General features: G+C 39.5%; 3 protein-coding genes across 3 annotated transcripts in view; all 3 read left to right on the top strand.

The window, feature by feature from the left end:
* Positions 1-16,175, top strand: part of LOC134003624 (zinc transporter ZIP11-like) — a 240,576-nt gene that overhangs the window by 187,601 nt on the left and 36,800 nt on the right. The window lies entirely within an intron of this gene.
* LOC134003825 (PI-PLC X domain-containing protein 1-like) lies at positions 3,687-6,188 on the top strand. The gene is made up of 6 exons (XM_062443178.1): positions 3,687-3,792; positions 4,136-4,260; positions 4,361-4,492; positions 5,240-5,407; positions 5,513-5,696; positions 5,947-6,188. Exons 1-6 carry the CDS (start codon positions 3,687-3,689, stop codon positions 6,186-6,188), a joined length of 957 nt encoding a protein of 318 aa, XP_062299162.1.
* spata20 (spermatogenesis associated 20) overlaps positions 6,426-16,175 on the top strand; it is a 43,477-nt gene continuing 33,727 nt past the window's right edge. The window contains exons 1-12 of the mRNA XM_062442402.1: positions 6,426-6,660; positions 8,085-8,213; positions 8,290-8,354; positions 8,527-8,681; positions 8,770-8,913; positions 9,184-9,385; positions 9,484-9,614; positions 9,872-9,976; positions 10,574-10,648; positions 11,971-12,183; positions 12,517-12,709; positions 14,637-14,805. Coding sequence (XP_062298386.1) covers positions 6,464-6,660; positions 8,085-8,213; positions 8,290-8,354; positions 8,527-8,681; positions 8,770-8,913; positions 9,184-9,385; positions 9,484-9,614; positions 9,872-9,976; positions 10,574-10,648; positions 11,971-12,183; positions 12,517-12,709; positions 14,637-14,805 — 1,778 coding nt within the window. The 5' untranslated portion in view covers positions 6,426-6,463. The remainder of the gene's footprint in view (positions 6,661-8,084; positions 8,214-8,289; positions 8,355-8,526; positions 8,682-8,769; positions 8,914-9,183; positions 9,386-9,483; positions 9,615-9,871; positions 9,977-10,573; positions 10,649-11,970; positions 12,184-12,516; positions 12,710-14,636; positions 14,806-16,175) is intronic.

Below are 16,175 nucleotides of genomic sequence, written 5' to 3'. Positions count from 1 at the left end.
TCAACTCGTGAGCCGTCCCACACAAGAATCAAACCCGGCATTTTTAAATACCGGAAGCAGCGTTACAGCCACACGGCTCAATTTTCTTGCTTTGTGTGTGACAAAAAGCCACATACAGGAGCAAGTACACCACTGCCTCAATGTCCTCCATTGTTTATGTGTTTTGTGTTGCGTATAAAACGAAGTCACGGCAGTTTCGCGGAGACGTGCTATGACGACCCCGCCCACGTTGAGTAGGTACTTTTTTGTAATGGAAAAGGTCTGTTCTGGAACCGTACCGAGGCGAGGCGAGGCGAGCCGAGGCGAGTCGTGCTGGAACTGTGTAGTGGAAAAGCGCCATTATTGTACAGTTTGTTCAACAGATTGCTCTTTCAACAAAGCAGACTGTCCTAAATCATTTTTCCTCCGTCCAGCACACTTCACGTAAATCCTTGGTGTGTCACATAATGATCAGCATATTTAAAGCTCTTAGCTAACTTTACATTGGTACTTTGATGACAATAGCAAATATGGGAAGATGGTAAATACTAAAACATAGCCTAGTGTAAACATGGCATAAGTCAAGAAGAATCATAAATTCAGTGAATTAACTGAATGAGAAAAATCTATATGCTAACATTAGCCATCATAACCAACTGGTTATACCAGACCAAGTAAGGCTGTAGCAGCAAATCCCTATACTTACCGGAGCAAGGGTGTGTTTTATTGCTTATGAATTCAACTTGTTTGTTAGAGAATGTATCCCTTCTTTCAAGACTCACATAGTTTCTGAACATGGAAGCTCATTCTTAACCTTTGGGAGTAGTATATCCAACAAAATTGATCAAAGGCACACTTACTCACAGTCTTCTTCAGTGAATTTATTTGGCTTAGGTGTCCTTACATGACGTCAGTGTGGAACTGCAGCCAAGTGACAACAGGTCATTCATGGAGGGCGTGGGGATGATTTTAACCCTTGACTCTGTCCAAAGGTGGTCATTCTCCTGGTCAAAGATCTCTTCACTTATTCACTTGTTCAGGTTCCTTGCCATTTCACTGAAGTGTTGTCATTCCCATGACTTGTTTGAAGAGACTGGAAAGAGGTGTCAACAGTCAAGCCATGTAAGGGGGTCTCACTGGGGAGCTATCCTCATCTTATGTTAAGTTATGATTGGATCCTCATCATCTGCTCCTTGTAACCAATGCCTTCAAGTGCTCCTTTAATCACTACATGTCACTCTCTTTATCCCCCTCCTCACTGATTAAAGTTAACAAGTGGGCCTTTGAGTTTTGATTGTTTTGTTATATTTACAGTCTTGCTTTAGGGTATAATTAGCCTACATAAGATTAAAGTTAAACAATTCCCTATGAAAGAAAAATGTGTACATGCCTTGTGGCTTGTAACTGTTCCATATACATACAACCCTAATAGTCATCACTATTTAGTTTTGTCCTGTTCTTGTGTTAATCAAGTATATTTGATTCTGTCTACAGTGTCTAATTAACGATACCTCAATTTTTGGTAAATGTGAAATTACTCATCACATTTGCAGTGTGATTTTACTGTCATTTCTGATTTTATCCCACTTAAATTGCGTTTCAGGTTAATAGTCAGGGGCGCCATAAGAACATAAGGTCATATTTTTTATTAACCTGTCATCATTCATCATTAATAGACATTGTAATAATTAAAGTTCAGTCCTGCCTACAAACCAGGTGCTAGCTAACCACTTGCTAGCTGAGTTGCAAGTGAGGAGGAGTGCTGTTCTAGAGTAATGTCTCAGCAGCTTTATAAAATATAATCAGGGTTCCAAAAATATAAAACAAAGAAAAAAAGAGACAAGAAGGTGAGGCTGAGGTGACAATATTGCTCCCAGTTTTTCATAAAAAGGTGGAATTAGTCCATGAGTAGTGAAAATCTACCGGTTAGTTAAGCTTTGTCCACAGTGAAACAGGTTAATGTTACTATTGCTCCCCAAACTAATATCTAAACACAAAATTCTGTGTTTTTATTTCACATCTCTTTCAGCTGACATTAAATCAATGCAGGTCAACTTTTAGAAGCTATTCATACTAATTGAGTTGTGCCTGCTCCTGGTGCCAGGCTCAGCAGCCCTGTTTCCCCATAATAATGAACAAGCCCTATTGCATACTAAAGGAGGATGTGAGGAGTTTTTTTGTTGAATGACATTTCACATAACATAACTGAAGGGGTCTATGGAAGTATCTTTTTATTCTTCTTCTTCTTCTTCTTATTATTATTATTATTATTATGAAAAAATTAAATTGATTAAATCCTTTTCAGTGATAAGAACTGATAGTATACTCACTTCAAAATGTGCAGCTGACTTTATTATTTTGTTCGTTATATAATTTTTTATAGATGATAATGTTAATTTATTTTAATAAAGAGTTTAATTTATATTTAAGTTTATGCCATTCATTCATATTAAAATGATTTTCCATTTAAGAATTTTACCATTAAGATTACATTTAGAGTGTAAAAGACAGCCTAAAGCACATTACTTATAGATTATATCTGCTTGCATCAAACATTGAATTCCACTGTATGCAGAATGTTGCATGCATGTCTGCACAGTGTCATATTTTTACAGCTTAGCTCAGCTTTTACAGCAGTAAATATTGTACAGTTAGTATTGGACTACGAAAGAGTTGCAAGCCCGCATAGGTTGAGTAATTCAGTTGGGTTTTATGTGTGGTTACAGCAATTGCACATAGTTGGCGTGGTCTGTGGCTGGTGGTGGGGCCCAATGCAATATCTTTTCATGGGGCTCGAAATCCCTGGCAGCGCCCCTGTTAATAGTGCTATCTTTTCGAACAACAAACCTTAGCTAAACTACAGCAAGTGCACCTTGTCACTATATGTGTGATGATGTAAACAGGGGAGCTGCCAGGGATTTTGGGCCCCATAAAAAGATATCGTAATGGGCCCCACCACCAGGCACAAACCGCACCCACTATGCACAATTGCTGTAACCACACGTCTAGAACCCATCTGACTCATTCAAAATTTAAATTACTCAACCTGTCTTATATGTCTTATATTTTATACAGCCGTTGAGACATGACTCTGGTAGAGCGCTCCTCCTCACTCCCAACTCACCTCTAGCTGGTGGCAGGACTGAACCTTATCATGTAAACAGAGGGGGGTGTTTGTTAAATACAGAGGCTTTGGATGGTTATTTTTTGTGCCAAAAACAAGAAAAATAAAAAATGTTTAATGATTACAATATTAATAAAATATTGCTTTAATGTATATTAATGATGAATGATGACAGGTTGATAAAAAAACTGAACTTATGTTCTAATAATTTTTTAGGGCCCCTGTCAGTCATGGACCCTTAGAATCGTCCTAACTTTTTACCCCCTTACAGTGCACCTGGATGTGGAAAGTAATGTAGCTTGTAGTAATGTAATAGTCTTCTAATAAGCAGCAAAAGAGAATTTTGTGTCATAATTCTTTCGGTTTGCTGTACACTTCTTCATCAAGAAACCTGAGCAAAACAAAGAATCTCAAAGAAGGCCGGGAATTACATTGGCCGGGTACGTGGCGCTCCTCTAAAACTTTGACCTTTCTGTCTCTGCTTTCTTAAGGACAAACTTTTCATTCTTTGCACACACTGTATCTGTAAAAGATTGTAAAATGAGTTTGTGATGTTTGTGATATTGTAGAATTTGAGGTGGCAATGTTTGCTGGCAATGAGAGAAGAAAACCCATAAGCTATAGTGACTGGATGTCTCAACTTCCATCTGAACTTTACAACACTCCTCTCTGGAATCTGATCATACCAGGTATGGAGCTGAGATAATTACATTGCTATCGCATTGAACAATACCGGCACTTTGCCCAGTTTTTACAGTATATGGGGTCAAGAACATTAAAGTTGCTGCCATGTGAAAAACGTGTATCTCCAAAACATCATTGTACAAAAACATCCTTGTTTTAAGCTTTGTATCAATTAATCTTTACATTTGTCAATGGCTTTTATTTAGTTTAAAAGGTTCTCAACCCTTATGAAAAATTCACCATCACCAAATTTGGAGGTTGGATTTCACTGGACATTGATGATATGAGGTTTAATAATACAGTAATATTGTTATGATGTGTATTTTGTGTGTGTTTTGTTTTTTCTAGGGAGCCATGACTCAATGAGTTATGACTTGGACATCAACTCCTCTGTAATAGAACCTGATGGACTTAAAAAAATCAGCAAGATTTATTGTGCTCGTAAAATATTGCGCAAATGGGCAGTCACTCAGGTAAGAGGAGATTAAAACCTGCCAGTGCTGAATGTCTGTGTACACATAAGGAATAGAGACAGGAGTGTTTGTTTGACTGTTGCAATTCCTTGTGATACAGGAGGAGGCCATTACAAATCAACTGGATGCTGGTGTCCGCTACTTCGATCTGAGGATCGCCCGCAAGCCAGGCGACACAGATCCCACAAGGCTTTACTTTTACCATGGGCTGTGCACTAGAACGGATGTGGAGGTAAAGACCACCCCTGTTCAGTACGTGTACAGCATGTACTGAATACATCAATACGTGACTTTTTTTCATTTTTTTTTAAATGCCAAAAAATACCCCAATCTTTATTGACGATGCAGAATGAGAGTGAACATAAGCGGGCTAAAAGCACACTGGGGTTATGTCATCTGAATTTGGGGTTTTAGCAATGGGAAGTGGGGAACAAATGTATAGATCACACATTTATACATGGTGGGTTTTTAATGTGCTCATTTTGGTAATTTAAGATTCCATATATTTAAATTTGATGACTTTTATAACTTTTATAACAATGAATACAAATAATAAATATCTCAATAATTAGATGAATAAATGAAATTTAAAACACCCAAATGATTCAAATGTTTTCACAAAGTTACCTGGTGTCCTAGTAATCTAATATGCTGACTGGAGTCTGGCCGGTATCTTCTATTGCATGTCATCCCTTCTTTTTTCCCTCTCATTTCCTGTTACACAGGGCATTTCCTATCCTACAGTGTACACTCTGCTATCATAATACAGTAAATAATGCCTGAAAAAAATAAATACTTAAAAATAACATAGAAACTACATTTTTGTTGTGACATATTTCTAAAATCCTGGCTATATGGCTAAGAACATGGTATAGTTACAGAAGACCAACTACTAATATCAAAGGCAACTGTGTTTCAAAGAAAAGAGATTATTTGATGTCAACTGTATTAAGAACTATTGTTCTGCCACTGTGATCAGACTGTTCTCAAGGTCATAAACGACTGGGCAGAGAATCACCCCAAAGAGATCCTCATCCTGGCTTTCTCCCACTTCAAAGGGTTTGACAAGAAGATTGAAGGGCAACTCCATAACCATCTCATCAACTTCATCAAGACCTTGTTTGGAGCTAAACTCTTCCTTAGAGACGTAAAGTATTTATAGATATTTTTTTCATTTAGATGAACAAATTAAACATGTACAACTTGAGTTTATACCACTTCCAAAAACAAACCTTTCAATGTATCATAACAGGAGACCCCTACCCTGAAATACTGCTGGCAGAAGAGTAGAAACGTCATAGTCTCATATGACTATCCAGCAATCTACTCCCCCAAGTTATGGGGGAAAATAACTTATTTCTATGGCAATACTATGGACCCTGCAAAAGTTGAATCAATACTCCAACAGATTTTGGAAACGAAGAAGCCTTCTAACTGTAAGTTTTATCTGTTCCTATGCTTCACTGTGTTGAGGATATGTTTGTATACTAGTTTGGTTTCCAAGAGGGAAAATAATGTCTTTTCTCACCAAATGTTATGTAAGCCTACTGTACTATTATAGCCTATATCACACTGTGCAACATTCTTTAGCTTCCTGCTTGATAATAAAAGCGCAGTGCTGTTTTTAAATAATCTGTTGCATAAAATACCGGTTGAGCTTTAATTTGCTTTCCCTTCAACTTGCAGGTTTCTTTGTCTGTGGCTTGAACCTGACACTGCAGAGTGATGCCAGCATACTCAAATACATCCTTTGCCCCTGTGGCACCCTTCCAAAGGTCATACAGAGGAGTCTACCAGAACTGCTGAAGTGGGTGCAGAAGCAAGCTGGCATGAACATCGTGGCCTCAGACTTGGTGACTCGAAATGATTTTGTCTCAGTGGTCATCAAACTCAACATTTCCAAAATTAGTGGGATGTATAAAGAATAAAAGGAACCTGTCTCATTTCTTTACGTCTTACAAACAATCTCTAATAGTTTGTCCTCTGCATCTGTCATATTCTCAAACCGTGGATGTGTTTGAGAGAACTGTATTTGAAACATCACCCTGTGTTTTCTGTCCTGTTGGCGCGCCATCGTGTGTCGCCTTGTGGTACTGCAATAAAGTGTTCACCTCATGCCTAGAAGTTTTGGCTGATCAGTGTCAACAAAGTAACTGTTAGCTAGCTTGCTAAAGTAGGCAGCACACTTAGTTAGTGGATTAGGATGTTAAGACTAGCATGGCGTCGGTCGACGTCCAGAAATAGCCGTGTGGAGCCTGCGCGTCTTCTAACTGCAGCTTTCTTGGGAGCAGAAGGTCCACAGCAGAGCTCAGGGGGTAACGTAAGGTGCTTCAGACAAATTCCCCACCCACCAAGCGACAAGTCACCGCTTCTGCATCCCCTGCCGGCCTACTGTCTCAGGTAAAGACATCGCGGCTAATAAGTTGCTAACGCTAGCTACAGTGCTTACTTTGACATGTTGCAGTAACAACAACAACAACAACCATGCAGCGTCAAACGTTGTTAAGCGTTATGTCGCTCGCCGCATGATTAAGTTTGTTGCTGTGGAGACTGAACGTGCTATTGGTCGAAGAAGATTTACGCAAAACTCCAAAGCAAAATCGTAGAAGTGAACATATCTCTTAACTTAACTGTTATCAGCAGACACCCCCGGTAAATACAGACATTCAAGGAAGATCTAAATATTTCGTATTTTAATTCGGCATAGCTACATACGCCAGCAACCAGCTCTTACGTCAAGTAATCATCAGCTTTTGTAACCTTTTTGCCTTGTACCCCCTCCAGTCATCTACTGCTAACGTCAAAATCGGCCAAGTCCTTGTCGGTAAAATATAAAAAACAACTTGATATGTCTCATTCCTGTTTCGGCCGAATTTAAGGGAACGGTCTAATATTTCGGGAAATGTCTTGAATCGTGTTTTGTGGCGCATGAGCTTTTGTCTAGAAGCAACGTCAAATTAAATTAGGGATTTTTCTAATGTAATTCAACATGTCTGTTCTTTGGCTAACAGCTACAGGCAGGTGTGTTGCTGCTGCTTGCAATAACAGTGGCTGGCAGCATGATTCGTTTTAATATCATGCATGCTGGTTTGTAAAAGAACTGATTAGGCTGATTAATGTATTACAGTAAAGTAACACTTAGCTAATAAGTTTCACGCAGTTGCCCTGTTCTGTATTTACTGTAGATTTGTTTCTCGAGTATGACAGCACTACTACCTCTTTGACAACACACATTGAACTGGTTAAAGCAGGGAATGCACAGGTGTAGTAGTAACACTAATTAGTGAAAGCTTCTTGCCATTTAAATGACCCTGTAAGCCCTGCTAATAAGCAAACATACTGTACATAATAGCACAACCCTGCAACTGGAACACATAAATAAAATGCAGCCACATTATTAATTGCATCAATGTCATGGAATGTCAGAATCTGTCAAACAAAAAGTCTATTAAGTGATATATTAGTGCATGGACATTTTGGATACATGACCTCTGTCAGCATTCTAATTAGCATCAATATTTCTATCAATGACAGGTGTGTTTAATGTTAATGAAGATGAACAATACAGCCAGCAGGGGGATACCATACTCCAAATTAGCATAGAGACGATTAATGAAAAATGATAACACAAGAACAGTGCATTTTTCTTGTACATAGAAAGAAAACCCATGAGGACTTTTCATTCATGCCATAAAATACAAAGTACCAAGATAATGAATTGCACTGACACCTGCACTATATAAATGCATAAGACGTCTGGCTGTTTCTCCACTTTATTCCCAACTTACAGTGACAAATGTGCTAATAATGTTTTGTGTGTTTAGTTCACCTGTCTATATAAGCATGGCGTCGGGGGACGAAGGGTCATCATCCTCCCCTCACAAACACACCAACAGGCTAGCAGATGAGAAGTCGCCCTACCTGCTGCAGCACGCACATAACCCTGTTGACTGGTGAGTGTTTTCAAGCTACAGACAGGCACACATTTCCGAAAGTTGATTTAAGCTTAATGTCACATTTTGTTTTTAGGTATCCATGGGGACAAGAAGCTTTTGACAAAGCAAAGAATGAAGACAAACCCATCTTTTTATCAGGTAAGATAATTTTCGCACCTGGAACTGATTGTTTTCCCTATGTTGAAAAGTGAAGATATACATAAATTATACCTAGACATATTTCTAGAAGTTGGAAATTGAACTAACCTCATGATTTAATCCTCACTGTAGTTGTGGTTGTAATGTGTATTTCTGTCTCTCTGACCATCAGTGGGTTACTCAACATGTCATTGGTGTCATGTCATGGAGAGGGAGTCTTTTGAGGATGAGGAGGTCGGCAAAATCCTCAGTGACAACTTTGTCTGCATCAAAGTAGACCGAGAAGAGAGACCTGATGTGGATAAGGTCTACATGACCTTTGTGCAAGTGAGTGTATTCACATTTAGGCCAAGGTTTCCATGTTACCTTTCTTTGCCGATAATCTATCATGATTTCGTGTTTCCAACGTCTCCAGGCAACAAGTGGAGGTGGAGGATGGCCCATGAGTGTGTGGTTGACCCCTGAGCTTCGACCATTCATTGGAGGCACCTACTTTCCTCCCAGAGACCACGCAAGAAGACCTGGGCTCATAACAGTCCTCACTCGAATCATGGATCAGGTAATGAGACTTAAATAAAAGAGATAAAGAGATTAAAAAAAATTCATGAGGGGGATGGTGGTTTGAGTTAAAAAATTCAGGGTTTTTCTTCTTCTTCCTGTGTTTGGCTCATTTAAAGAATATTGAGGCTTCACAGTTACGGAAAAGAAAATGAATCCAAATATTTGTATGTGTAAATTCTAGTTGACTTGTAGGATATTCAGTGTTCTTAGGAACTGTCTTTGTCGTCACTGAGTATGGATACCGTAAAGTATGATTTATCTTCCACAGTGGCAGAATAACCGTCCCACTTTGGAGTCCAGCGGGGAGAGGATTCTGGAAGCTCTGAAGAAAGGCACGGCGGTCGCTGCAAACCCAGGGGATAGTCCTCCACTGGCCCCAGACGTCGCTAATCGCTGCTTCCAGCAGTTGGCCCACTCTTATGAGGAGGAGTACGGAGGCTTCAGAGACGCTCCCAAGTTCCCCACGCCAGGTAAGACACACCACAAACCATGGTGGTCATCTCTCTGATTTAATCTGTGCTTGACCTCACAATCTCTCCTCTCCTTCTGTCTCTCCCTCCCTCCATAGTGAATCTGATGTTCCTCATGTCATACTGGTCTGTGAATCGCTCCACCACAGAGGGGGACGAGGCTATCCAGATGGCGTTGCACACGCTCCGTATGATGGCGCTGGGAGGCATCCACGACCATGTTGCACAGGTTCATACTCGGTCACACTTATAACCCCGCTGTGTGTCTCTTTGTATGAGAATGAGCATGAACTTTTGAACTCTATTGTTGGAAATTGTGAGATTCTTTTCAGGTCAGGTCAGATCAGATATGTTTAAGTTGCAGGACAGGAGAGAACCATACATTAATTGCCTGTGCAGTGTAGCATTGGCTAGTTAAGCTAAATGGTAGTATTATTAGAAAGTATGCATCTCTTTCATTGCTCTCTTTATGTCTCTTTTTCTCAGGGGTTTCATCGTTACTCCACAGATTCCTCCTGGCACGTTCCCCACTTTGAAAAGATGTTGTATGACCAGGCTCAGTTGGCTGTAGCCTATATAACTGCCTCCCAGGTGTGTGTGTGTATGTGTGTGTGTTCCTCTTTGTGTATCTGACAGGGAAATTATCCCTTCATCATTCTGTCTCTCTCTTATCCAAGTCATTTATTGCTATATAGCCCAGTCAGCTAAAATCATCGGAGTGAGACCTTTTTTTTCTGCTTTAGAGTAAATAAACTCTCATACTGACAGTGAGGCATATATTACAATTAGATAATAAAATAATAAAAAGCTTGTTCTCAGTTTGTAGCACTTTTCACCAAAATAAACATGTTTTTAATGGTATAGATTGTTTCAAACTGATTCTAAGATGCAGATTGCACATTGCAATCTGAATGCTGTAGTTTTTTGTTTCCTTATGATTATATACTTGCCAAAGACTAAAAAACAAAAAGGTAATTAGGACACGAGCATGCAGGCAAACTCAAAATACAAACTCACACATACATGCTTGTGTTTAATGAGGGTATGGAGATGATCTCAGCATTTGCATTGGATGCTGCAATTAATATCCTGCATATAAATCACACTGCAGCATCTTAAAGGTTATGTTGAGGTTAAATTGTGACTCTAAAGCAGGTGTGTGCTCTGTATTTTCTTTTTCTCTTCCAGGTATCAGGTGAGCAGTTGTTTGCAGATGTGGCTAAAGACATACTGGTCTATGTCTCCAGAGACCTGAGTGACAAGGTGAATGATCTACAACCTCGTTAGTGCTTCTGTGTGTGTATGTGTGCCTGCTTTGGTGTTACTTATGGAGACCAGAGAGGGAGAGTTTTAAAAAGCAAGATCAAGATGAGATTCAGGCTGGGAGTGAGGTGCAGGTTATAGTTTGTGTTAATTTAGTGTCGAGGAATGCACGTTGGCAACGGCAGATTAATAAAAGTAGAGCCTGCTGTCACAGCATCTGTATCCTCTGCTGACAAAGCACGAACATTAACTGTAAATTCCCCTGGGAGATAATAAATGTGTGTGTGCCCGCATTTATGTATGTGTGTTCATACATCCTTGAGAGCAAGGGGTGGGACCTGACAAATAGCCTTTTAAACCTTTGCTCTCCTCCAAGGGTCAAGCCTTTTTTCCTTCTGATTAATGAATTAACAGCAGGGAACGGTGCACACAATTAAAAGCACACTCGCTGTAATCATTATATTCTCAAAGATTTATTATGTAATTATACGCTAATGAATTAACACCAGAAAGGCAATTTACTATGGACTGTATGTTTCTTTTGTGCTACAATGACCGGAATCTTCACTCAGTCAGGAAGTGAAAATATTATACCTGGAGTGTCAGCAGGACCTGAGAGAGGACATGACACGCTGTGTAGTCAGGCTGCTTTAAACTTATTGATAGACTAATTGATTCCTGTCAAAATGTCATTTCAAGACTTTAAATGACATTTGAATAAGCCCAGAGAGAGAGCACACAGGAGCTACACTGTGTATACAGCTCTCAGACTCATGACAGGTATTAATTGATGAATGGATCACTGTCAGATTTCTCATTTCAGGTCTTCATTTGAAATTCAGATGGTTTCTCGTGTACCGTTTGGAGGATAACAGTCCTGTAATGAAGACTTCTGAGTCTTATTGACCCGTGGTTGTTTTTATCTTTTTTGGTTTGAGCTGTAAACTGCGTCGTATAATTTAATGTATCTCATCAGCCTCTGAAAATGTTGTTAGCGCTGGCCTCCAGTGGTTCAACCTCAGTGTACTCTAGGGTGTGTGAGCCTGTGTATGGGAAATGCTGCTCTTTAATCCAGACTTTATTGAACAAAGAAACTATTACATTTGTCACGCAACTTTCCCAATCGTATGTATGTTCTCAGTTATTCATCATAATTCATGCACTATGCGACTGCTCAGACTGCCTACTGTGAAATCTGAAGGCTGCTGTATACACCTCACATATCTCACAAGTCCTATACATATCTCAAATCAGCTTGCTGTTAAGTATCAGCTCTCACTCTCCTTCCACCTCCTCCATTCTCATCTGTTCCCTTTTTACAGTCTGGGGGCTTCTACAGTGCAGAGGATGCAGACTCGGTCCCAGCGTCAGGTGGACCAGAAAAGCGCGAAGGGGCTTTCTGCGTCTGGACTAGCTCAGAAGTTCGGGAGCTTTTGTCGGACGTGGTCGAGGGAGCCACTGGATCCGCCACACAGGCAGACATCTTCATGCACCACTATGGGGTCAAGGAGCAAGGCAATGTGGATCTAGAACAGGTGGGCTCCGATGGACTGTATTGTGTGTGTATATATATATATATATGTTACATGTAGCCACTGCTTCCCTTGCTAAGATTGCAGGTACAAAATAAATGGTTGGATGGAGATACACCTATAAAAATGAAGTCAAACTATACTCAGATTACAGTATTTATACAACCAGATATCAGATGTTCACACAATGATAAAAACAATCATGTAACTTAAATCACAACTTCCAGGATACGGTTTCATTGCTTTTTTTTATGTCCCTTAAGTCATTAAAATGACAGCTGTTGCAGTCAGTATGAGTTCATGTCAGTTAACTCCCTCTGTGCTGTATGTTACCAGGACCCCCACGGGGAGTTACAGGGCCAGAACGTGCTGATCGTGCGTTATTCAGTGGAGTTAACGGCTGCTCGCTTCGGCATCAGCGTCGAGAAAGTCAACGATCTGCTCGCCTCCGCCAGAACCAAAATGGCGGAAGTGAGGAAGAGTCGACCACGCCCACATCTGGATACCAAGATGTTGGCCTCCTGGAATGGTAAAGTCTAGACAAGTTTACACCGCAGCAATATTCACACTGTTTTGTCAATGTCTTCATCATCATTGGTGCAAATTGAGTGTAGTGAGTGTATCTTAATGCGCCAGTTAATTTGGTGGCAGAATTTACAAAATGCCTCAATATCACTATTGTTTAAAATAACATTAACCCTTTACACCCCAGAGACTTGGTCAAACAAGAATACAACCCTAACCCTAACCCTTTACATCATACACTGTAAAAATCAACCAAATATACAATTTCCACAATCTGTCAAGAATAAGGATCAGTACATCAACTTAGAAATTAATGAAAAAACATATTTACAGAACATTCTTTCACATTACTAAGACTCAGAATGTCCCATCGGCATGGTTCTCATATCCCTGGATCAAATTGATGTTGTTTCACAAACACAAATATGCCTAAAAAGGCTTTACTGGCACTGTACAGCATACAACACCCTCTGTTTGGATAAGGAAGGAAAGGAAGAAACCTCACGCAACAGAGCGGTTGGGGGGAATGGGGGTGGGAGTCCGTCTTCAAGGACACACAGACATGCAAATGAAGATGTGTGTACAGAGTAGACAGAAATAACAATAGTAAAATTACAATAAGGACAAACAAAACACATTGTTAAGCAACCAGAGTGTAAATATATTTGACCATGTAAACATTTTGGTTACAAATATTTATTTCTTAGGGATAAAGACGGATTAATAAAAATACATTTAATTTGTAATTTCATTTGAAACTCACAGTTGCCTGTGTTGCCTGCTTTCACTCACTGGCTGCCTGTTGCAGTTTGACAGATGATCCACACTTTCATCTTGTGCTCCATGGCAAATAAACTCAGTTATATGATAATGCTCCCCCACCTAGCTTGTACATAAGTAGGTGTGTCTCTTAATTAAAATACAATGTTCTTGTTTTATTTTGAAAAACCTTTATCTGAATGTGTATTCATGATGACAAATTAAATGTTAATGCTTGTATTTAATTATTTCAACTGCCTCACTGCCAATGATACTTGTTGCACTTTATTATTGGAGGCCCAAAATAACCATACCACATTATATTGGTTGATTGATAGTGATCCACACTAGGTGTTAGTGTCGAGCCTCGTTAGCTTGTGCTTCTTCATCTCTATATCAGAACAAACTGGTCTTGACTCTGACAAGCCGGTGGACTAAAAAAGCGAATAAAAAAAGAAATCATTAACAATGTATACTGTACTTTGACAGTTGACAGTCAGATAGATGCATACAGACATTCACACACACATTTATAATGTGCAGTAAGCAGTAATGTGTGCAGATTATTAGAGAAACACTAATCCTTACGTTTCATCTGTGTAATGCCAATTTGGACACTCCTCAACATTGTTTGTCCAGCACATTGTCTGAGTTGTGATTAATTATGAGAACAAAAAAAGAAAGCCCACACACACACACACACACACACACACACACACACACAAATGTTGCTCGCCGGGCTGACGTCTGTAGACGGAGTGAGTTAGCGAGGTAATGAGGCTCCGCGATCCCGAGAACTTTCCAATTAGATGCGAGACTCTCCTTCTCCTCTCTAATGAAGAAACCTCTCCATTAATCACCTGTCCTTCGCCGCAACACTTTGAAGAGCGGGCGGCGCTCACCGGGCTTTGATACGCTGCATGAAAGAGGAATGGATGGAAAGAAGGAGGAAAGGAACTGATGTAGAGAGAGAGAGAGAGGAAGAAGGAAACTTCAAAGATTTGGGGTTGTGGGGGGGGGGGGGTAACTAAGCTGGGACTGTCATGTGTCTACACTTTGGTACCTCAGCGGAGAAAGGACATGATATTTTAAGCTGAGTAACAATCATTTTATACCTAATCACCTTCACCAGAACCACCACCACCATCATCATCACTTCTGTGCTTCCTCAGGTCTGATGCTGTCGGCCTTCGCTCGCGTCGGAGCCGTGCTGGGAGACAAGGCCTCGCTGGATAGGGCGGTACAGGCCGGCAAATTCCTCAAGCAGCACCTATGGGACGCTGAACAACAGACCATCCTCCGATCCTGTTACCGTGGAGATCAAATGGAAGTGGAACAGATGTAAGAGAGTTTTTATAAACAGAAGAAATGTTTAGAGAGTGTTTAGGAGAATCAACAACAATTTGCCCCCAAAACTAAAATGTATATAATAATACATTGTAGTGATATTGGGATTTTCAGTCTTGCTTTGTTGGATAAAAATAATCCCGATTTCTTCTTTATGAAAGACACAAAGTAAGTGTAGATTTAATTTGTTGATCAGAAGGCCCCCAGTTGCTAAACTCCACCATCCAAAATCATAAATTCAATATAAAATGACATAAAATCAAGTACGATAATCCTGATCACATCAATAGTCCCAGAAAAAGACTGATTGATGGATTTTCTTTTATATTCGTGTCAAACACACAAAGTGCCCAAGACCAAAAGTACAGTTGCAGTGGTCAAACTTTTCATTTTATTACAAAAAATAAATAGCAAATAAAATCTGCTACCAAAAAGATTCCCTTCCTGAAACTAAACTCAGTTTTTCATATTCATCCAGCTGAAAGAAATCAACATTAATTAGGACATTTTACTAAAACATGCACTCCTTACGTCCTCATAGACAGGACAGTAAAATGAAAAAATGAACCTCAGTCAGAATTACACCAAGCTCACAGTCAAACACAGTCTGTCCTTCTCTGAAGTGGCATTAAACCTGTTGGTCTCTATAGCTAATGGTAATGGTCCTGAATATAACTGTGCACATAGAGATCTTTGTGTTTTGTTTAAATTATACTTCACACAAGGTTCTACACTGTAGTTATTCTTTATGAGACAATACCTTTGTAAGTTTTGTTCATACCATGTATCAACAGACCATTTTTCTTTATACATGAGAAACTCTTACTCTCCTAAATATCACAAAGTGACCTGTTCTGGAAAATGAATGACAAATCATTCAAATAAAATAAGGATTTCAACTCATTTCCTCAGGGATGAGTATGAAAAATGTCCAAATTAAATCTCTTTTTAGCAAGTCTCTGATCAGACATCTTCACAATCATTATCTGAATATATTAATAATCAAATTTATCAATCTAAATTCTAGCGCAATAATCAGGGGAATTAACGTTAACAAAACTCTCCTTCAGTTTAAGAAATAGTGTTTCACATTCTGTCAGGGTGTGTTTTCACTTTGCAATGACTGTTAATATGCAAACAGGAAACAAGGCTATTGGGCCAAATGTGATCAGGGAAGGAAATAAGACAACATGTTCACATGCTCAGCAATAACCTGGTTACTGTAAAAACCTGCATTTACATGCACCAGTCACTAATTACATTTCTCCCCCTAACCTCTATAATCTGTGTATTTGAAACAAGATTGGCCATATTTTAAATGGATTACAGAAGGCTGCTGAATGGCTTGAGGAGTATTTTGTCTG

The sequence above is a fragment of the Scomber scombrus genome, chromosome 21 (genome assembly GCF_963691925.1).
Source record: "Scomber scombrus chromosome 21, fScoSco1.1, whole genome shotgun sequence".
Lineage (NCBI taxonomy): Eukaryota > Metazoa > Chordata > Actinopteri > Scombriformes > Scombridae > Scomber > Scomber scombrus.
This window is presented reverse-complemented; position numbering and strand designations above follow the sequence as displayed.

Bases quoted from the DNA above. Each gene is read 5' to 3' on its own strand.
- LOC134003825 (XM_062443178.1), top strand. From the start codon at position 3,687: ATGTTTGCTGGCAATGAGAGAAGAAAACCCATAAGCTATAGTGACTGG. The intron at 4,493-5,239 runs GTAAAGACCACC...CACTGTGATCAG, and splicing joins GCACTAGAACGGATGTGGAG to ACTGTTCTCAAGGTCATAAA. The intron at 5,697-5,946 runs GTAAGTTTTATC...TTCAACTTGCAG, and splicing joins AACGAAGAAGCCTTCTAACT to GTTTCTTTGTCTGTGGCTTG.